The following is a 16,558-nucleotide window of genomic DNA, read 5'->3' as shown; positions in this document are numbered from 1 at the left end:
CTGTGAAACTGGTAGGGCCTTACTGATATCCAGTCCCTGTACCAGGCAGGCTGTTTCCTTTATGTTTATACATTCATTCTGTTACCTCACTGAGATTTCAGGCCATGAATCCCTATGGGTTACGGCACTTCTCAAAAGGTTATTGTGATGCTGGCTGTGGATAGAACTCCAGGAAGGCCAGGGTCATTCAGAAATGCACTTGCCAAGTGTTCAACTATACAACTACAGCTGCCAACTCTAGTTAGGCAGAAGCAATAGTGGCCATATGGACTGACTGATTTTTAAAATGTAAATATTGTATCAAGAGCAAATCACAACTAAAAGTCTCCAGTACAGCAACCTTCTCCCCACATTCAACGCGAGATAGTCCTGTGAATCTTTAGAAATACACCGGGGTCTTATGCTCTGTTTAGATACAAACCTACAGAGCACAAAAAATAATGGCTTTTTTATAGTTTACAGTCTCCTGAAGGGAGTTTGCCAATAAATTGGGTTTCACAGACTGAGGAGATCCCCATGTCTTCGAAAGCAACTTTCAGAACTGGAGCAAAGGAAGGGCTCGCTGTACCTTGGAATGACATCATATGTCTACACTACGGAATAAGGTTGAATTTATAGAAGTCGTTTTTTCAGAAATCGGTTTTATATATTCGAGTGTGTGTGTCCCCACAGGAAATGCTCTAAGTGCATTAATTCGGCGGAGTGCTTCCACAGTACCGAGGCAAGCGTCGACATTCGGAGTGTTGCACTGTGGGTAGCTATCCCACAGTTCCCGCAGTCTCCGCTGCCCATTGGAATTCTGGGTTGAGATCCCAATGCCTGATGGGGCTAAAACATTGTCGCGGGTGGTTCTGGGTACATATCGTCAGGCCCCCGTTCCCTCCCTCCCTCCGTGAAAGCAGCAGCAGACAATCGTTTCGCGCCTTTTTTCCTGAGTTACCTGTGCAGACGCCATACCACAGCAAGCATGGAGCCCGCTCAGGTAACCGTCACCGTATGTCTCCTGGGTGCTGGCAGACGTGGTACTGCATTGCTACACAGCAGCAGCAACCCCTTGCCTTGTGGCAGCAGACGGTACAATAGGACTGGTAGCCGTCATCGTCATGTCCGAGGTGCTCCTGGCCATGTCGGCCAGGAGCGCCTGGGCAAACATGGGCGCAGGGACTACATTAGAAGGGACTTGACCAGGTCATTCTCTTTAGTCCTGCAGTCAGTCCTATTGAACCATCTTATGGTGAGCAGGCAAGAGATACGGACTGCTAGCAGTCCTATTGTACCATCTTCTGCCGAGCAGCCATGAGATGTGGATGGCTTGCAGTTCTTCTGCACAGTCTGCTGCCAGCCAAAGATGTAAAAGATAGATGGAGTGGATCAAAACAAGAAATAGACCAGATATTTTTTATACTCATTTGCTTCCCCCCCCTCCCCTGTCTAGGTCACATTCCTCTAGGTCACACTGCAGTCACTCACAGAGAAGGTGCAGCGAGGTAAATCTAGCCATGTATCAATCAGAGGCCAGACCAACCTGCTTGTTACAATAAGAACAATTACTTAGGTGCACCATTTCTTATTGGAACCCTCCGTGAAGTCCTGCCTGAAATACTCATTGATGTAAAGCCATCCCCTTTGTTGATTTTAATTCCCTGTAAGCCAACCCTGTAAGCCACATCGTCAGTCGCCCCTCCCTCCGTCAGAGCAACGGCAGACAATCGTTCCGCGCCTTTTTTCTGTGCGGACGCCATACCAAGGCAAGCATGGAGGCCGCTCAGCTCACTTTGGCAATTAGGAGCACATTAAACACCACACGCATTATCCAGCAGTATATGCAGCACCAGAACCTGGCAGAGCAATACCGGGTGAGGAGACGACGTCAGCATGGTCACGTGAGTGATCACGACATGGACACAGATTTCTCTGAAAGCATGGGCCCTGCCAATGCATGCATCATGGTGCTAATGGGGCAGGTTCATGCTGTGGACCGCCGATTCTGGGCTCGGGAAACAAGCACAGACTGGTGGGACTGCATAGTGTTGCGGGTCTGGGACAAATCCCAGTGGCTGCAAAACTTTCGCATGCGTAAGGGCACTTTCATGGAACTTTGTGACTTGCTTTCCCCTGCCCTGAAGCGCATGAATACCAAGATGAGAGCAGCCCTCACAGTTGAGAAGCGAGTGGCAATAGCCCTGTGGAAGCTTGCAACGCCAGACATCTACCGGTCAGTCGGGAATCAATTTGCAGTGGGCAAATCTACTGTGGGAGCTGCTGTGATGCAAGTAGCCCACATAATCAAAGATCTGCTGATATCAAGGGTAGTGACCCTGGGAAATGTGCAGGTCATAGTGGATGGCTTTGCTGCAATGGGATTCCCTAACTGTGGTGGGGCCATAGACGGAACCCATATCCCTATCTTGGCACCGGAGCACCAAGCACATAAACCGCAAGGGGTACTTTTCAATAGTGCTGCAAGCACTGGTGGATCACAAGGGACGTTTCACCAACATCAACGTGGGATGGCCGGGAAAGGTACATGACGCTCGCATCTTCAGGAACTTTGGTCTGTTTCAAAAGCTGCAGGAAGGGACTTACTTCCCAGACCAGAAAATAACTGTTGGGGATGTTGAAATGCCTATCGTTATCCTTGGGGACCCAGCCTACCCCTTAATGTCATGGCTCATGATGCCGTACACAGGCAGCCTGGACAGTGGTCAGGAGCTGTTCAACTACAGGCTGAGCAAGTGCAGAATGGTGGTAGAATGTGCATTTGGACGTTTAAAGGCGCGCTGGCGCAGTTTACTGACTCGCTTAGACCTCAGCGAAACCAATATTCCCACTGTTATTACTGCTTGCTGTGTGCTCCACAATATCTGTGAGAGTTAGGGGGAGATGTTTATGGCGGGGTGGGAGGTTGAGGCAAATCGCCTGGCTGCTGGTTACGCGCAGCCAGACACCAGGGCGGTTAGAAGAGCACAGGAGGGCGTGGTACGCATCAGAGAAGCTTTGAAAACCAGTTTCATGACTGGCCAGGCTAGGGTGTGAAAGTTCTCTTTGTTTCTCCTTGATGAAACCCCCCGCCCCTTGGTTCATTCTACTTCCCTGTAAGCTAACCACCCTCCCCTCTTCCCTTCAATCACCGCTTGCAGAGGCAATAAAGTCATTGTTGCTTCACATTCATGCATTCTTTATTCATTCATCACACAAATAGGGGGATGACTACCAAGGTAGCCCAGGAGGGGTGGTGGAGGAGGGAAGGAAAATGCCACACAGCACTTAAAAAGTTTACAACTTTAAAATTTATTGAATGCCAGCCTTCTGTTTTTTGGGCAATCCTCTGTGGTGGAGTGGCTGGTTGGCCCAAGGCCCCCCCCCCCACCGTGTTCTTGGGCATCTGGGTGTGGAGGCTATGGAACTTGGGGAGGAAGGCGGTTGGTTACACAGGGGCTGTAGTGGCAGTCTGTGCTCCAGCTGCCTTTGCTGCAGCTCAACCATACACTGGAGCATACTGGTTTGATCCTCCAGCAGCCTCAGCATTGAATCCTGCCTCCTCTCATCATGCTGCCGCCACATTTGAGCTTCAGCCCGCCACTTACTCTCTTCAGCCCACCACCTCTCCTCCCGGGCATTTTGTGCTTTCCTGCACTCTGACATTATTTGCCTCCACGCATTCATCTGTGCTCTGTCAGTGTGGGAGGACAGCATGAGCTCAGAGAACATTTCATCACGCATGCGTTTTTTTTTTCTTTCTAATCTTCACTAGCCTCTGGGAAGGAGAAGATCCTGTGATCATTGAAACACATGCAGCTGGTGGAGAAAAAAAAAGGGACAGCAGTATTTAAAAAGACACATTTTATAAAACAGTGGCTACACTCTTTCAGGGTAAATCTTGCTGTTAACATCACATACATAGCACATGTGCTTTTGTTACAAGGTCGCATTTTGCCTCCCCCGCACCGTGTGGCTACCCCCTCAACCCTCCCCGGGGCTAACTGCGGGGAACATTTCTGTTCAGCCACAGGCAAACAGCCCAGCAGGAACGGGCACCTCTGAGTGTCCCCTGAAGAAAAGCACCCTATTTCAACCAGGTGACCATGAATGATATCTCACTCTCCTGAGGATAACACAGTGAGATAAAGAACGGATGTTGTTTGAACGCCAGCAAACATACACTGCAATGCTTTGTTCTACAATGATTCCCGAGTACGTGTTACTGGCCTGGAGTGGTGAAGTGTCCTACCATGGTGGACAGAATAAGGCTCTCTCCCCTGAAACCTTTTGCAAAGGCTTTGGGAGTACATCCAGGAGAGCCGCGAATGCCAGGGCAAATTAATCCTTTCACATGCTTGCTTTTAAACCATGTATAGTATTTTAAAAGGTACACTCACCGGAGGTCCCTTCTCCGCCTGCTGGGTCCAGGAGGCAGCCTTGGGTGGGTTCGGGGGGTACTGGCTCCAGGTCCAGAGTGAGACACAGTTCCTGGCTGTCGGGAAAACCGGTTTCTCCGCTTGCTTGCTGTGAGCTATCTACAACCTCATCATCATCATCATCTTCCTCGTCCCCAAAACCTGCTTCCGTTTTGCCTCCATCTCCATTGAAGGAGTCAAACAACACGGCTAGGGTCGTGGTGGCTGAACCCCCTAAAATGGCATGCAGCTCATCATAGAAGCAGCATGTTTGGGGCTGTGACCCGGAGCGGTCGTTTGCCTCTCTGGTTTTCTGGTAGGCTTGCCTCAGCTCCTTCAGTTTCACGCGGCATTGCTTCGGGTCCCTGTTATGGCCTCTGTCCTTCATGCCCTGGGAGATTTTGACAAAGGTTTTGGCATTTCGAAAACTGGAACGGAGTTCTGATAGCACGGATTCCTCTCCCCATACAGTGATCAGATCCTGTACCTCCCGTTCAGTCCATGCTGGAGCTCTTTTGCGATTCTGGGACTCCATCATGGTCACCTCTGCTGATGAGCTCTGCATGGTCACCTGCAGCTTGCCACGCTGGCCAAACAGGAAATGAGATTCAAAAGTTCGCGGTTCTTTTCCTGTCTACCTGGCCAGTGCAGCTGAGTTGAGAGTGCTGTCCAGAGTGGTCACAATGGAGCACTCTGGGATAGCTCCCGGAGGCCAATACCATCGAATTGTGTCCACAGTACCCCAAATTCAACCCGGCAAGGCCGATTTAAGCGCTAATCCACTTGTCGGGGTGGAGTAAGGAAATCGATTTTAAGAGCCCTTTAAGTCGAAATGAAGGGCTTCATCGTGTGGACGGGTGCAGGTTTACATCGATTTAACGCTACTAAATTTGACCTAAAGTCCTAGTGTAGACCAGGGCTAAGGCTCACAATAGACTGCGCCTAGGAGGATAACTGAAATCAGTTTGAGAATACTATGACAGGTAGAGAAATTGATGATTTAACACGCTACCCACCCTGTCTTCCATCACCACATCTTTCTCAGACTCCAAACAGAACGTTCATTACACAGCACTTCTATAACACTTAGATTCTACCTTGTTCTTCACTAAGTGTTTTTACAAAACCTTTTTTTTTTGGCTTCACTTGCAGTGGATCCCTAGGCTACTGGTTTTCAACCTGGGGTCCATGGACCATGTCTAAGGGGTCCGCGAAAGGTTGTCGTTACCATAGAACAGTGGTTTGAGGTCCGCGGACTATGTCTAAGATTTCTCAAGGGATCAACACCTCTATTTGAAATATTTTAGGGTCCCACAAATGAAAAAAAGATTGAAAACCACTGTGCTAGACACCGCATGGGTCTTCATTGGACCCATGGCCCTAAACTAGTCAAATCCCCACCTCAATTCCTACCACAGAGTCCTTACCTTTACTCTCAGGTCACCATTTTAGAATTCCAATCACCAGTTCTTTTCTCCCCTCCCCCTCAAGATAGCTGTCCTCACCACATCTTTCCCTTCCATGGGTGACCATCTCAGGTACACCTATCTGGCCAGCAGGCAGGGATAGCTGAGCAGTAAGACAGTTACTCTCACCACTGGAGTCTGGGTTCAACCCACTGGAGTCTGGGTTCACCCCACTGTCTCTCAATATTACCAGCTAGGAGAGTGGGAATAGCTGGAAGTCCCTTGCTCGAGGATGCACATTGGTTGAACACAGGTCTGCTGAACAACAGCTCAAGCCAAGGTTCCATTTTTAGGACATTTACTTGACACCTCCATGCCATTAACCCTTCAAAACTAACAAGGTCTGCATTTCTGTCATATGATCACTTTCAGTGTTAGCTGCTATCCACATGTTCTTAAATAATGGCATACATTAGCTGTGAACACTCCTTTAGACTTCTCATTAAGGTAGCTTCTTGGCTGAAATCCTGAGTCTAACTCTGTCTTCACTCACTGTTCTGTTTGTTTCTCTGCGAACTGGAATTAATATAATGTATTTAATTTCATGAATTATACATCCTGATAAAACAAGCATTTACATTGCACGGCAGTTTTAAGTGCGGGCTGAGTCAAGATAAACACAATTACATAGCCCAGGGCAATACTTCCAAAATTACTTTTAAATAAAGGGGAAAGGATTTTCAGTGCAACATCCAACAGACAAAAATGTCATGAAATTTAGTTAAGTATACTACTCTACCAATGCATGCAGAGAAATGCCGCAGTCAAAAGTCTGTAAGCATTCACTATAGGCTTAGTACTTGGGCTAGTAAGAGTAAGGTAAATGTTTGAAACCCTGCACACAAACTCCCCCTTTCTAGTTGGGACACGTTTCTGTTTCATTCCTCCTCCGTAGACTGTTCAGGTTTAGTTAACTGTGAAAACGATTAGTTATATCATATTAACAAAGATCTGTTGGAAGCTGGTAAGGACAGTTGGCACCTTGCCTAGGTCCTAGCCTACAACTCAATGCAGGTTTCTGAAGCGCTCTCTCACTAGATCCCTAAAAATTCCTCTCTTAATGAGTTACTGCAAACCAACCAGCACTGGAAACCTCCTCCTCCCTGGTTCTTATGGCATCAATCGGTTTCCTCCTACTGAATTCCAAGCTTCTCCTGCTATAAAAATAAAGCCCTTTATAAAAATAAAAGTCTGCTTTAAAAGACCTGCTTCCACCTGTCCATCAAGGGAATTCCTGTCCTAAAGGACATTCTCTTCCAGCTTCATAGGTGGGATTCTGAAGCTCAAGGACTCCCCTCCACTGAAAGCCAAGGTTTGTCCTAAAGAAAGCCACTTGACTGTAGGTAACATGTAACTGAATGCACCACAGCAAGAAAAATCATGGCAGCCCAGCCTCTTGCACTCAGATAATATCAGAACCCACTTCAAATCCACTCTTTTATAACTTGGTTCCTTTTTAATTATAGCTTTAATTCTTTGGTCTGTTCTTGCCAGTCAACTTTGCTGGTAAAACCTAAGCCCATTATTTACCCCTCTCCCCCTATTTAAAAAAACACCACACACATTTGTCATGTGCCCAAAATCATGTGCCCATATTTACTGCTCTGCCTCTGAGCTGTATTATGCATACTGAATTTGGAAAGCATTTAGGCTAAAGCAGTCTTAAGCTTATGTTCCTGTTGGTTTTAAAAAGCAAATGTTAATGAAATATGTGCTACTTATAGAGAAGTGCAAGCCCAGTGGGAGGCATTTTAATTAATATAGTGTGTTCAAAGAAAAACAGATGTAATTTCCCCTCATCTGTCAACCAGCTGTACTGAAACCTGAATGCAGGGAGTGAAGAGAACACTGATAAAGCAAGTCTGAGAAAAGCCAGACAGAATTGGGACTTGTGAAAGGAAAGCTGAGAACCTAAGCCAATTCCATCAATATTGGGTTGATTTTTGTTAAAGTAACATTCACTTTTTATATTCTATAAATTTTTACCATTCTCTCTGGCTTCAGGCTTAACTTTCATAACTGAGGTTAGCAGTTGATTCTTTAAACACTCTTCCCCAAGGAGTACTCTAATTTTATCCTACAGCATTCTGGTTATATAGGCTTATGAGTTCAGACTTGAAAGCAGAATGGCAGCAGGCATGGGGAACCAGAGTTCGGTTGGCAGGGCTAGCTCTAGGAATTCCTCCCCCCCACACACAGACAAGCTCACTAATAATATCCACCGTACTAGTCAGCAGTCTCCCATACAAAAGTCACTAAAAGTGTGATTCTAATCTCACTTACAAACAGCTTAACTCCACTGACATCAAACTCCTAATTTAAACTGGTATAAATGATATAAAAATCAGGCCCTGAACATTTTGCTGACCTGAATATTGCTTCTCCTAGGTCAGCCATTTTTACCCCTTTAAAGGCTACAATGCTCTTTCATGCAATAGGGATTTAAACCCCTCAGACATTTGTTCTCATTCTCAGAATGAGCGACATTAAGATTTGTCAAACAAGATCCCCTCCCCACCACATCTAGAAATATCATTGAATTGATTGTTATTTGGAACTAATATTGGAGTCTAGCTCGAGGCGTTTGGTGGAGTTTACACTGATGAGCAGACATGTTTCATTTTCTGACCAATGCCAATGAATTTTTAATACACTGTGCTACTGAAATAAAATAGTTTCCATCAGAATCTGATCCTGACCTTGCAAGCCTACACTCCATACAATTATTTTCAATTCACCAGAGCTACAAAACAACTCGGGCCCAATGCACATGGCTACCAAGGGCTGACTGAGCTTTGTCAAAGCCTATCTTGCCAACTGAAGAGAAGTTGGCTCCTCTCTTCTGGATCCGACCAGGACATCCAAGGGCTGTTAGTCGAAAAGTATTTAAGCTGAGGCATAAACTGATCTTGCTGCAGGTTTTTTCTAGATACCAGGGCAGTCTACAAGACGTTACTCAAAAGTGTTTTCTTTTACTAAAAAACTTCCCATGTATACAAATGTTCTACACAGCCCTGCTTTGCCTACATCAAGACTCCATTCAGCTATGTCCCATTTTAGACCCGTTCTGTACACTTCACCCAAACTTCTTTCTTCACTGCTCTCTTTGTGACAAAATGTGCCTGGCATTTGTGCAAGCATGTGGGGGAAAGGGATGGAGAAAGTGGAGTTGTAAGGAGCCTTCCTCGCCTCTTAGGCATCCCTCCCACATAAAGGACATGAACAATTGTATGCCTTAAGCTTTTCTCCTAGGGATGGGTAAGCAGTGGGGCCAAAAGGAATGAGGACAAGTAAATGGTAGGGCTACAGATACAGCTACTCCTCACTGAGCTATTACAGCAGTTCAGCCATGAAGAACATAGCATGTTGCATTTGTCTAAGGGTGATGCAGAAGGCACACTCTCTTGCTTGCCAGACAGTATGAGGATGACCTCTATGGGGTGCCCAATGCAGGGAATTTCTTTAATGGCACCGTGATGGGTTGGACCCCCCTTCTGGGGTGCCACCTGATGTACTGGGATTTCACTGAGCCTCTCTTGCCTAACCAACCAGGGGTCCCTCTCCCTGCTTTGCTGAATTATGTTCTCTGGCCTCTTGCAGCGCGCGTGCACACACACACAAACACACACACACAGGTAGGGCCACACCACGCCGCAGACACAGACTGAAGTTAACTCTGTGTGAGAGGACTCCCCCAGCACTGACATGCACACCCCTTTTGGGAGATACACAAAATAAAACGGTCTTGCATTGTACAGAAAAATCTGCCCTCTTCCTCAACATGAACAGAGATGTGCATGACTTCTTGTTGCCCCTCCCCCAGTTAGAAATCACAAACTGGGGTTTATTATAAACAAAAAATAAGTTAATTAACTACAAAAGGTGAATTTTAAGTGGTTAAAAGGGATAGCAAACAGAGCAAAGCAGATTACCTTAGTAAATAAACAAAAACAGTAGACTGAGTTTAACACACTAGGTAGGCAGGATACAAATTAACAAATTCTCACCCTGATAAACTGGCTGGCAGATTCTTAAGGCACAGGTTGCCTTGGCTTTCCCAGGTTTTCTTAGCCTGGGACCATCACTTCTCACAGTTCAGTCTTTGTTCCCGAGGTGTTTTCAGGTGTGTTGTTGTAGGGAGAGTGAGGACCCCTCATGTTGTCATTGTCCCTCTTTTGTATTTTTCCCCCACTTGCTGGAAAGCTTTTTTGCTGTGACCTGGGTCAAACAGTTCCCACTGTGTAGAGCTATCTCTGAGAGGTTTCTATTGCACACAGTTCCTGAGGTATTCCTTGTGCTTGCGTGCCTTTCTACAATAAGCCATCCAACGTCGCACATTTGAAATAGAGACATGGTCAATATTCCCAGCTTCAGATACAAAAATGATACATGCATACGAATTTGATAAACACATTCAGTAAATCATAACCTTTCCAATGATAACCTTATGTCAAGGTTCCTTCCCCATTCTGAACTCTAGGGTACAAATGGGGGGACCTGCATGAAAGACCCCCTAAGCTTATTCTTACCAGCTTCGGGTAAAAACTTCCCCAAGGTACAAACTTTTCCTTGTCCTTGAACTGTATGCTGCCACCACCAAGCGTTTAAACAAAGAACAGGGAAAGAGCTCGCTTATTTTACCAGTCATTAAACAAAAGGAAATTTAACGCATTTCTAGCTAGATTACTTACTAACTTAACAGGAGTTGTGAGGCTACATTCCTGATCTGTTCCCGGCAAAAGCATCACACAGACAGACCAAACCCTTTGTCCTGCCCCCCCCCTCCAGATTTGAAAGAACCTTGTCCCCTCATTGGCCATTTTGGATCAGGTGCCAGCAGGGTTACCTTAGCTTCTTAACCCTTTACAGGTGAAAGGATTTTGCCTCTGGCCAGGAGGGATTTTATAGCACTGTGGACACAAAGGTGGTTACCCTTCCCTTTATATTTATGACACCTTACATGAGTTATCTTGCATAAAGTACATCTTAGTTCTGTCATATCCATACCATAAGCATATTTCCCATAAAGAATATGGAGTGAAACGTCACAGGCAAAACTTGGCCTTTTGTGTTCATTTCCCAGCCAGACTTGGTACCATTGTTTTTCCCTCTGACAATGGGTCCCTTGTACATTAGAATCTATTTCTCTCTTACTATATTCGTAACCCTCTGAAGAAAGTCAGAAAGACTCCTGGAAAGCAAACTTAGCTTTCTAGAATAATGGTTTTCAACCTTTTTTTCATTTGCAAACCCCTAAAAAATTTCAAATGGAGGTGAGGTCCCCTTTGGAAATCTTATGCAGAGTCTGCGGACCCCCAGGTTGAAAACCACTATTCTAGACACTAGACTAAAATGCTTTAATTTACTCACACTTGCATGATCAGTTGCCTTGAGTTCGTTATAAACATGCTCCAACAGGGTTGGAAGTCTGTATTCCCAAGACTGCAGTGGTGGAGCTACGTGAGACAGTTCACTAGCCTTTCATCTTGTGACAACCGACTGTAAATGAACATTGTTTTTATTATTGAAAAACCAGAATTTTAAACAGAAGTGCAATCCTAAGAGCTTAGAACATGTATCTAGACAGAACACTGAAAAATACAGGACTGTGGCAAAGGACACGGCAATAAAGCAGTTAAGCAAAAAATGCTGTCACAGTCCCACTTTAAACCTCTGGGTGATTACTACATTGTTTCAATTTTTGCTAAACTCCTTATTGTAGGGCTCAGTATCAAAGCTCATCTGGTAAATCACCAGTCATTTGAAAGTGTACCTGCCATGCAAAAATGCAATAAAGGGACAGCTGGTTTATTGTTCCTTGACTAATATAAATTTTAATAGTTTTTTCAACCTTTCGTTTTTTTTCCCATTTGGCCTTTTCTACTTAGAAAATAATGCATTTTAAGGTAATATGCTTCCCCCACTGGCCCTTGAAGCTTTCTGACCCCTTTTTATTGGATTTTCAGCTTGACCAAAGCTTGCTTTGCTGATTAAAAGCAGTAGAGATGGTGTTGCCATCACATTTATTTGAGCAGGATTTATCAATATCTTTTAGAATGATCAGTAATGAAGTTTGTGAACTAAGGAAAATCATTCTCATGTTACCCAAGTAACTGAACAGAAGTAGTTTAATGGCCAGCACTGAACGCAGAACCTTATCACTATGTTAATAAAAGATAGTGCTTAGATGATTCACTTTTTATATATAAAATTATTTCATTTTATGCCAAAGCTTGGAAACTGCAGTCAGATTATCATAGGAAAAATTTGGTGACTCCCAGTTGGTGCTTAGAACTATGCTTTTAAAATTAAATAGTTATTTGAGGTGTCAGACGTAGTATCATTTTTGAATGCCCAGGTATATCAAACTGCAAGGAGGACCTGTTGAACCAACTAATCAACGTGAACAGTTTTAGTTCAGGTTTAAACCAAAAAAAAAAAGGAAGTATTTCTTCACACAATGCACAGTCAACCTGTGGAACTCTTTGCCAGAGGATGTTGTGAAGGCCAAAACTGTAACAGGGTTCAAAAAAGAACTATATAAATTCATGGAGGAATTAGCTATTAGCCAGGATGGGTGGGGATGGAATCCCTAGCCTCTGGTTTGCCAGAAGCTGGGAATGGGTGACAGAGAATGGATCACTTGATGATTACCTGTTCTGTTCATTTCCTCTGAGGCACCTGGCATTGGCCACTGTCGGAAGACAAGATACTGGGCTACATGGACTTTTGCTCTGACCCAGTGTGTCCGTTCTTATGTTCTTAACGGTTCAGTTAAGAAAGTATCTTCCTAGCATGTAGGAGCCTCTATCTTAGATCACCACAAAGTGTACAAGAGATTAAATCTGTAAAAGCCCATGTCCCCTCCACCCATCTCTACAAGTCTTTCAGCTGAGATAGAATATCAACACCCTGAATACAGATTAAAGATCCTGCATTTTGTAAAATTAAGCCAATTGACTCAAATGTATGAACAAATTCAACAAAAAGTCATTATTATTGGAGGAGCGAAGACTGACAGAAGTTACTTCTTAGGCCAACTGAAGTCTTCTGCAAGCCACCAGACAATGATGCCTCTTGTTGGTTACATAGTCCACTTTATGCAAACCAAGAATAGCTTGGATAAAAATGGCATTAGATTCAGAAAAGCTGATTGCTTACTTCCTCATAGCCTTTAACCCAATTATCTTAAGCAGGAGACTTCCTTCTCTTGTTGGGCCACCATATTTGATTAAAAAAAATTTCCAATGTGAATCAGGGTAATAAGAAAACTATGTCAGAGGGGGTGGTTTGGGGGATTAAGTATGAAACATCTAGACTCACTGGAACCATAAGCTTAAATCAGGACATCATCAACTCAGCACTTCAACCTCAGAGGCTGAGAAATTCAGCATCATGTGGCTTACTTTGGATGAGATAATTAAAACCCAAGGTCCAGTCTCCTCTTCCTGGACATTACAGATTCAATGGCATATTTTATATTAATAGGGTTTGTCCCAATGTCCTTAGTCAAAGTTCTTCCTCCCACATTGGTGGTAGTGTCCCATTCCTCTCTGGTTGCTGGTCTCCTATCTCAACTGTGGCTAGAAAGCTAGTGTTGTGTATACATAGTTTGTAAAGCATTTGGGCATTCCTGGGGATGAAAGATGTCAAACAAATGTAAGATGTTATTCATGATATTGTACCTAACTGTGCTTACAAAGTGGGATGCTTCCTCTTTAAGCAGTCAGGAGACAGATAGTCCTAGTCTAGTCTCTGATTATTAGTCCTATTCTAGTCTCGATTATTAAATTTATTTTCCATATGTGTATAAAACCAACAGTAACGCAGAAGATGGGAGATTCAGTTGACTAAACTTCCCTTCATCCATATTCACGCAGACCACGGAAGCAAACCAGCAAGTGGATTATTTTCTGGCATTAATATGCAGCAACACACTCACCCGCACTCATGTCAATTGACACGGTGTAAATATGAAAAAGGACTGGGAAGTGTATCTTTTAATATTTTGCTGGAAATGAATGAAAACAATATACAGACATATTATATGTAAAGATCAAAACATGGGAGTTTATTTTGCAGAATCCTGTAATCTCAACAGATTTTACGTTCATTCCAAATTTGTTAGCTTTTAGGATTTTCAGTTGATACAGTTGTGTTTATTTCCAACAATGTGTTCTATAAAAACAGTATTCTGAAGGGTCTAAAATTACATTACAAGCAAATTCTCATGGCTCAGATTTAGCAATTACATTTATATTTAGATTAATACCCTTCACTCCAATGTGTACCAATCCAAAACACCACCACATCTCATGCATATTACATTAACACTCTTACACTCTTCTCTGGGTCTCCCAGTGACTTTGTCTCACATTTTATGCTGCATGGACAGATACTCTCTTTTTATTTGTGCCCTGTTCAGCATCAAGTACATGGCTGGTGCTTAAATAAATAATAAAGCAGCTTTCATTCCTAAGGATCCCAAAGTGCTTCCCAAGTAATATGCAGGCAGCACTCACTGTCATGCATCCATCTCTGGGATGAAGAGTCATGACCACAAAGACAACTGGCACATGGCACAAAATGTGAATTTTAGCTAAGGACACAGGAGCAATTATCTGTTCTTATGAACAGCACCATCAATAGGGTCTGTGTGGAGTGGACCACACCACGTTGTTCTTATCTGAAAGACCCCTGTTTCAGAGGATCTTGCATATATGAGTACTTTATAAGCTCTCAATTGAAAGACATCCTTCTACCCCCCAAAAGACTCCATGGTACTGAAATGATCCACCTTAGAAGAATGAAGGGCTGTATTAACCCCAAATCATTCCATCTAGACACTTTTATGGTCCTCATGAGTGTAAATATCTGAGCACCCCACATACAGGATTTTATGCTCAACACTCCTGTGAGGTAGGGAAGTATTATCCTGGTTTTATACATAGGGAACAGAGGCACAGAGTAAATTAAGGTCGAGTCTACACTACAATTAGGTTGATGTAAGGCAGCTTATATCGACCTAATTATGTCAGTGTCTACACTACAGCCTTGCTCCTGCTGATGTAAGTGCCCTGCTACACTGGCATAATAACTCCACCTCCACGAGAGCTCCCCACAGCTTAACTTAAGTTCGTAGTGTAGACATGCCCAGAGTGACTTGTCCAAAAATCACACAGGAAAGCTGAGCTGACCACTGAACCCGGGACACTTCAGTCCACATCCAGTGCCCTATCCACTGGACCATACTTTCTACATGTGGTTCCAGTGAGTCTAGATACTGTACCCTGAAGCTGCTTCTTAAGGCAAACTAAGTCCTCTGCTCTGGAGATATACTCCTGCAGAGACCAGAATGAGTGTTTATCTTTTTAAACATACACTTTGCATTTTCCGAGCACTTAAACTCATAAGTTTGAAAGGGGGACATCTAATGGTGCTGGATACATTCAAATTGGCTGAATTTTTTGAATTTTTAAACAGGCATTAAAAAAAGGTAACAGCCCACACTGTGAGCTAAGTGACATTTAAAGATGCCAAATTTTGAGGGTCAAACCAGACAACAAAAATAAGGCATATACATATCCTCTTCTCTCTGAAAAACCCAATTACTATTCACAGTTAGCAGCTGAAAGAAAGAAAAAAATGGCAGGGAAGTGAAGACAAGCTTCCTGATTATAATAAAAGAGAACCAAAAACACTATCTCATGTTTTAATATTAAAGACAAAAAGGCATTTACCAATATATTTTAAAACCCTTGAAGGGTTAGATAAATATGATCCCAGCACAAAACTACCTCTGAGGTCTTACCTGAAGAAGGCAAGACACTTATGAGTATACTGTTCTAGCACCAAAGGATATGTTTTCAGTTTGAACTCTTTCGTTTTAACAGAGTTTACGTCACAGAAATCTTCGGCAAGGTTCTCAGCCCTGGTTCCATCTCCTCTGTGTGACGTGAGAGGCACATGGAGGACGTAATCTGTCTGTAACTGGCCAGCTGAGAATTCCCCCAGTGAAGGCGTAAAGCTAGTAGTCAGCTCCAATGTTAACTCCCCGCTGCCTGGGGCAATTGATGGTATGTCAGGGACAAAACAGAACCCCACTCCCATTCACCAATTCTCAGATGGTGTATGGTCCCTCAGGGATTGCAGGCCTTGTCTACACTAGAAAGGGTTTGCTCGTATAGCTATATCGACAAAACCTCCTAGGGGAGATGCAGCTTATACTAATAAAAGAGTCCTTTGACCAGTATAGATTATACTAGTACCCAAATAAGCTATACCGACAAAAGGACTTTTCTCCCTTCAGTATAAGTTCATCTACACTAGTGCTTTTGCCAGTGAAAAATGTTGTTAAAAAAGAGAAAAACACCATACTTCTAAGTGACATTACCATACCAGCATAAGTTTTGGATGTAGACCTTTGGATGTAGTCCTCTGTCATAAATTAGAACAGCTTTTAGGCTGCTCTAATTTATATCACAGATGAGCCAGGGATGCCTGAGAATTTGGGAACTAAAAACAGCTCCAACCGCCTCCCCCATCCACCACCACACACCCCTCAGTTCAGAAGGGACTTTGGCCCTTAGCTGGAAATGATTTTTCACATGGATTTAGTATATGATATCAGAATAATTCAAATATAAATAGTTTAAAACTAACTGGCTTATTCATCAGTATGTTGTTCCAGATTTA

At 43.8% G+C, this 16,558-nt stretch overlaps 2 protein-coding genes across 8 annotated transcripts in view; both read right to left on the bottom strand.

Annotated features, from left to right (window-relative positions):
* The window catches only part of LDLRAD3 (low density lipoprotein receptor class A domain containing 3), a 182,912-nt gene that overhangs the window by 36,452 nt on the left and 129,902 nt on the right, over positions 1-16,558 (bottom strand). The gene's annotated exons all lie outside the window — the stretch shown is intronic.
* Positions 3,389-4,973, bottom strand: LOC125638661 (uncharacterized). Its single transcript, XM_048854736.2, has 2 exons — positions 4,380-4,973; positions 3,389-3,798 (listed from the first exon to the last, which is right to left on the bottom strand). Exons 1-2 carry the CDS (start codon positions 4,960-4,962, stop codon positions 3,716-3,718), a joined length of 666 nt encoding a protein of 221 aa, XP_048710693.2. The 5' UTR covers positions 4,963-4,973; the 3' UTR covers positions 3,389-3,715.

Source organism: Caretta caretta, chromosome 6 (genome assembly GCF_965140235.1).
Source record: "Caretta caretta isolate rCarCar2 chromosome 6, rCarCar1.hap1, whole genome shotgun sequence".
NCBI lineage: Eukaryota > Metazoa > Chordata > Testudines > Cheloniidae > Caretta > Caretta caretta.
This window is presented reverse-complemented; position numbering and strand designations above follow the sequence as displayed.